We start from the raw sequence: 5,763 nt of genomic DNA on the forward strand, positions 1-5,763 counted from the left end.
TTCAGATCGCGCGGCCCCCAGCCCCAAGCCCCAAACTGGAAGGTAGATACTTACTTAGCCTCCGAACCAGGTACAAGCTAATACTCAACAATACTGATGCCTTGTTTTTTTTGCTCTGTCCGGACCGCAACGCTGTAGCCAATTTAGATATGCTATAAATTTAAGAGGTTGCCATGGCCACCGCGTACCCATTGGCCGCCGGGCCCCCTACGTGCCTCGCCACGTCACCAAATCTGAATAAGGATGCGCGAATTAGGCGGCGGCCAGACAAAGATGAGGATAGGAACCGCTTGAAAGTGGGGGAAAGTGCCGGCGCCTCCGCCACCGGGAAAGCCGCTCGGCAGAGGCGAAGCCCGCGGCCACCCAAGATACACTGGGGCGCGCGGCCCGGGCCATGAGGCTGTGAACGCCACCACTCCCCACCCCGCCCAGGGCAGCCCAGCGCCAGGCCAGCAATCACCCAAGGACCTGACCGGCTGAGTCTTGGTTCGGACCGGACTCGCCCGGCGGCGGCCAAGAGAAGAGGCGGAGAGCAGCGGCGGGGCCAGGGGGCCCGAGGGCCGGGGGCCCAAAGGGAGGGCAAGGCGGCCCGAGCCGCCGGGGCGCGGGGCTATGATGGTGCACTGTGCTGGTTGCGAGCGGCCCATCCTCGACCGCTTTCTGCTGAACGTGCTAGACCGCGCGTGGCACATCAAGTGCGTTCAGTGCTGCGAGTGTAAGACCAACCTCTCGGAGAAGTGCTTCTCGCGCGAGGGCAAGCTCTACTGCAAAACTGACTTCTTCAGGTAAGGAGCCGCGCCGCCCTGTTGCCCGAGCGCCCGCCCTGCAGGCGCTCCGCTGGGGCGCCGGGGAAGGGGACACCACGAAACCCATCCCGGCCTCGCAGGCCCACCACATTCAATGGGGAGCCGGGGAGCCCACCACTCTCCTGCTGCCCTCGGTCCAACAAGGGCCTGAACCCAGGCAGAGTGAGAGGCTGCTTGTAGCCGGCTTTTCCAGGCCGGCTTGGATCGGTGGTGGGCCAGGCGGAGGAAGCCTGACAAACTTGCTGCCCATCCGTCTCTGCCTCTTGCTAGCTGAGGCCACCCCAAGGGTGGAAGCTTCCAGCCAGGCTCGGAGAGACTAAGGATTTCTGCGAAGTTAGGGGCAGGCAGAGTGCGGAGTCCAGAAGCTGGGCTCCAGGCAGGTGGGACCCCCAGAGTGCTTCTGGACAAACAGAAACTTCCCAGCTCCTGAGGGGACTCAGCCAGAAAGGCCTCCCCTGGTGATGGGGCAGGGGAGCTTCTCCTCACTCCCCCCATCAACTCCTTAAACATTTTCTCCTCTGTTGAAAGTACAAATGAAATGGAAGCCGGAATCAGGACCTCCAGAGTCCAGCCTTGCTGCCCACGGGCGCCCTCAGGCAGGTCACAGCAGATCACTTCTCTGAGCCTCACTTTCCCAGCTGAGAAACGCCAAAGGTCGGCCTGGAAGGCTGTGGGGTTTTTGGCAGCTCAGCCCTGCCTGCTTCCCCCGGCTTTGTGAGTGCCAGCTGCGTGGAAGGAAGGGGGGGCGTGATTAACGCCCTGGAGAAAGGCTGCTCGCCGGCCCCAGTACCTGGCACTAGGGAACTTGAATAGGAGAAAAGGTCAGACGCGCCTTTACACGTGTAAACTCCTCGGCCCCAGAGGCCCAAGGCCCCTAATGTGGTGGTGCTTGCAAAGCACCTAATGATTTTTGATAAGGTGCATATGGCCAATTATGCTGCCGGATAAGGCCAAAAGTGACTTATGGCTTCTAATGCCCTCACTACATCAACGTCACCCAAATTCGCCCTGTTTAGAGCCGTGGGTAGGAGGAGACGTGGGGCCCCAGAGTCCTGGGCCCTCGCCCTCCCCCTCCCCCGGCACCTCGCCCCTCCCAGTGCCGGTCTGCACCATCCATTTCGGGGGAGGCCAGCCTTCTCCCAGCGCTCAGGGGAGAGACAAGAGGATTCAGACCAGGAACACAGCACAGGTGGCACTGCAGAGAGCCCGGGTTCTGGCCGTGCAGGTTTTGGATCGCCTTCTGGTCGCATTTTCCCACTGCCTGCCTGAGGACCAGCAGAGGGTTCCCTCCTGCCTGCTAAGGTTCAGCTCAGAAGAGGGGCTCCCCCCAGCTCCATCGCTAGGACCCGACGACAGCCAGGCTCATTGGCCCTACCTGGACCCCAGCAGACTGTTAAGGATCCAGGAGGCAAAGCCGAGAACTGGTCCAAACCCGGCCTGCCTGCCTTAAAACGCTTCAGACCTCCAGAGCAGAGTTTGCCAGGAGCAGCCCAGGCCCATCTGGTAGGGATGTGGGGTGGGGGAGGGGCGCCACTTGAGGTGCTCTGGGCCGTCTGCTGGGCTGAAGACGACGGCGGCGCCCATTGCTGGGGGCCCAGCAGAGTCCAAATAAACCTGACCGAGGCATGACAGTCCCAGTCCCAAGAACAGACCTGGATGTTTGTCTCACGTCTTGCATTCTGGCCAGGGAGGACAGGATTGGGATCTCATTTGACGGATGTGGAAACGGAGGCTTTTCAGAAGCTAGGGCAGGGTGGGAGGTCAGGGCTTCGGGAGGAGGGGACACTGGGCTGGCCCCGGGTGACAGGCCGTGCTGTGTCTGCAGGCGCTTCGGCACTAAGTGCGCGGGCTGCGCGCAAGGCATCTCGCCCAGTGACCTGGTGCGTAAGGCCCGCGGCAAAGTCTTCCACCTCAGCTGCTTCACCTGCACGGTCTGCAACAAGCAGCTGTCCACGGGTGAGGAGCTCTACGTCATCGACGAGAACAAGTTTGTGTGCAAGGACGACTACCTGAGCTCGGCCAGCCTCAAGGAGGGCAGCCTCAACTCAGGTAGGAGGCCCCCTGCCCCTCCCCAGGCCCGGTCCCGGCGCCCTCCAGCCAAGGCCTGCCTGCGCTCCCTCCTTTGCCCCCCTGCGGTGCACGGCTCGGAGCTCTCCACTCGCGCCGGGCAGGTCAAGGTGGCGGGGAGGTGCGGGGGCTGGGAAAGAGAGTCAGAGTTTGGAGGCAGCCTTCCAGGATGCCTACACTGCCAGCTCTAACCCGCCCTCCTCCGATTCAGGAGGCTTTTCCAAGCGGCCCTCCTCCCCCAGTTTGGAACCGCACAATTTCCCCTTTCCGAGTCTTTTCACCTCCTGGTAATTTCTAGCTGCACTGGGAGGACACCAATTGGGGTCTCGAGGAAAGAGAGGAGGGAGAGGAAGATCCCCGGCCCGCAGGGCATCTGTACCCTCCTCCCGTCCCCTCTCCTAGAAGGCCGGGCTCTCCGGAGAGCGCGACTCCCCTTTCCCAAGCACTAGCTGAAAAGTGCTGAGAGGGCTTGAGAAGGGCGCTTCCAAAGGCCCAGCCCCCGCCTGGAGGGAGTGGGCGGGCGCCGGGCCCCTGGGGGAGGGGCTGTCGCCGGCTTTGGGAGGGAACCCGCCGGGGTTGGCGGTGGCCTGAGCCTGCAGGAACCGGCTACCCGACTGGAGAGGTCTCGGGCCGCCGCTGACACCCTGTCCCCTTCCCGCTCCGTCCTCTCGCAGTGTCGTCCTGTACGGACCGCAGCTTGTCCCCGGACCTCCAGGACCCACTCCAGGACGATCCCAAGGAGACGGACAACTCGACGTCGTCGGACAAGGAGACGGCCAACAACGAGAACGAGGAGCAGAACTCGGGCACGAAGCGGCGCGGCCCGCGCACCACCATCAAAGCCAAGCAGCTGGAGACGCTCAAGGCCGCCTTCGCCGCCACGCCCAAGCCCACGCGCCACATCCGCGAGCAGCTGGCGCAGGAGACCGGCCTCAACATGCGCGTCATCCAGGTGCGGCCCGGGTCGGCTCTGGCCGGGTCACCCCTCCGCAGCCCCGCTGTGTCCGCGAGCTGTGAAGCTCGGAGGAGCCTCCCACCCAGCCTCCTTGGCTAGGAGCGCGCCGAGCCCGCTCTAGGCGCAGACGGTGCGCCGGGGATCGGGGCCGGCGGGCCACACTCCGAGCCAAAAGATTCAGCCTAGCCCTGCTGGCTTCCGGCGGCGTCACCCTGGGCGGGTCACTTCACATCTCTGAATCCCACCCCCGCCCCTTTCAGGGAAGGTTTTAAGCCTCGCTTAAAGGACAGGACCTTTCCCGTCCTCCCGTCCTCTGAGCAGAGAAAGAGGCGATGCTCTTCACGTGCTCCTTCCCTGCGCCCGACGCGAGGGCAGGCAGACAAACGGCCAGAGCCCGGCTGGGGAGTCGCGGGGCCGAGACCAGAGCCGTGCCGGGCGGCGGGCATTCATAAAGCCGTCAGGCCGCGGACCAGGAAGCCCAAGTCTTTACGAGTCGCCCCACGGGTCCGCGAAATCCTTCATCCTTGGCTGGTTCGCCGAGGCCCCTCTCCGCCCCTTTGGTCTAATCCGGCCCGGCCCCCGGCTCAGGGCGTTCTCGGTGCGGAGGAGGCGCTAGGACCCAGCGGGGGTGGCCCGGGCAGGGAGAGAAGGGGACCCGGAACATAGTTCCCAACCCCTTCCTCCGTCCCAGGTGTGGTTCCAGAACCGACGGTCCAAAGAGCGCCGGATGAAACAGCTGAGCGCCCTGGGCGCCCGGAGACACGCCTTCTTCCGGAGTCCGAGGCGCATGCGCCCGTTGGGCGGCCGTTTGGACGAGTCTGAGATGTTGGGGTCCACTCCGTACACCTACTACGGAGGTAAGCAACCTCCTAGGACGCGGTGCCCCACACCTAGGTCAATGCTGCTTGAGGGTGCGGGGCCGGATAGCCGTGATCTCGGGCTGCGCCTGGACCCCTCCCTCCCTTCTACCGCATCAACACAGGTACACTCACCCGCACGCACTTCCTGGACAGAAAATCAGACACATGGGTTCACTCAACCATGCGGTGGTACCAACAGATAATAAACACGTGAGAAAAGCAGTGACACACTCACCCATGCAGGACCACACGAGTTCAGAGACCTCGGGGACACGCATCTAGACACATGATCACCCACAACCAACACAGGTATACCCCACCGCCTAGATATACTGGCACTCTCACGCGTCATAACAAGTCAGGCACTTATGCATGCACCGCATCCCAACCCGATGCACAGCCCTTGCTGCCCTGGCCCACGGCCTGGTGTATTTGGCACCAGCAGGAAAGCAGGCACAGGAGGGCAACACCGGCAGTAGGGATGGAGGGGTCAGGATTCATCTGGGCTTGCCCCCTTGCTATCTTCCAAGTCTGCATCTCCTGTCGGGCTACAGGGACTGTGTACACTGCATCTGGCCCGGTTAGCCCAGATGCTGGCAGTTGCTCTGGACTAGGACCCCTGCCCACCCTCCAGCTTCAAGCGCACCAGGGTCCATCAGGGCTGGGGTGGGCAAGGATTGAGCCAACCCAGTTATGCACTCTCTGTCTTTGGGGCTGCAGAGGGCGAGCAGCCCGCTTTGCACAGAGGAATTTCATGGTGTTAGGAGGCTCGGGCCTGGGTGAACTCTCCTCTTAGGTCACCCCTTCCCTTCCTCCTTCCCTCCTCTCTCCTTCCTTCACCCCCTCTGTTAACTTACTTCACTCTGCTTCCTGGATTACCTCTTCTGACTCCCTCACCTCCGTTTTTCGTTTTTTGTTTTTGTTGTTGTTGATTTTTTGGTTTTTGGTTTTTTTGAGACCCAGTTGTTTTGGGGCACTACTTGCACTGACTCGCGGTCCTATGCATTTCAGACTTGTGGACTCTAGGAAGGCACCTTCCCCTTCTATTCCCGAGCCTCTGAATTTGGGGAGCCCC

At 62.4% G+C, this 5,763-nt stretch overlaps 1 protein-coding gene across 1 annotated transcript in view; it reads left to right on the forward strand.

Moving 5' to 3' along the window:
* The first annotated feature begins 266 nt into the window (after positions 1 to 266).
* The window catches only part of LHX5 (LIM homeobox 5), a 9,803-nt gene continuing 4,306 nt past the window's right edge, over positions 267 to 5,763 (forward strand). The window contains exons 1-4 of the mRNA XM_007468564.1: positions 267 to 785; positions 2,632 to 2,855; positions 3,548 to 3,825; positions 4,520 to 4,685. Of these exons, the coding sequence (XP_007468626.1) occupies positions 613 to 785; positions 2,632 to 2,855; positions 3,548 to 3,825; positions 4,520 to 4,685 (841 nt within the window). The 5' untranslated portion in view covers positions 267 to 612. The remainder of the gene's footprint in view (positions 786 to 2,631; positions 2,856 to 3,547; positions 3,826 to 4,519; positions 4,686 to 5,763) is intronic.

Source organism: Lipotes vexillifer, unplaced genomic scaffold (assembly GCF_000442215.2).
Source record: "Lipotes vexillifer unplaced genomic scaffold, Lipotes_vexillifer_v1.1 scaffold573, whole genome shotgun sequence".
Taxonomy (NCBI): domain Eukaryota; kingdom Metazoa; phylum Chordata; class Mammalia; order Artiodactyla; family Lipotidae; genus Lipotes; species Lipotes vexillifer.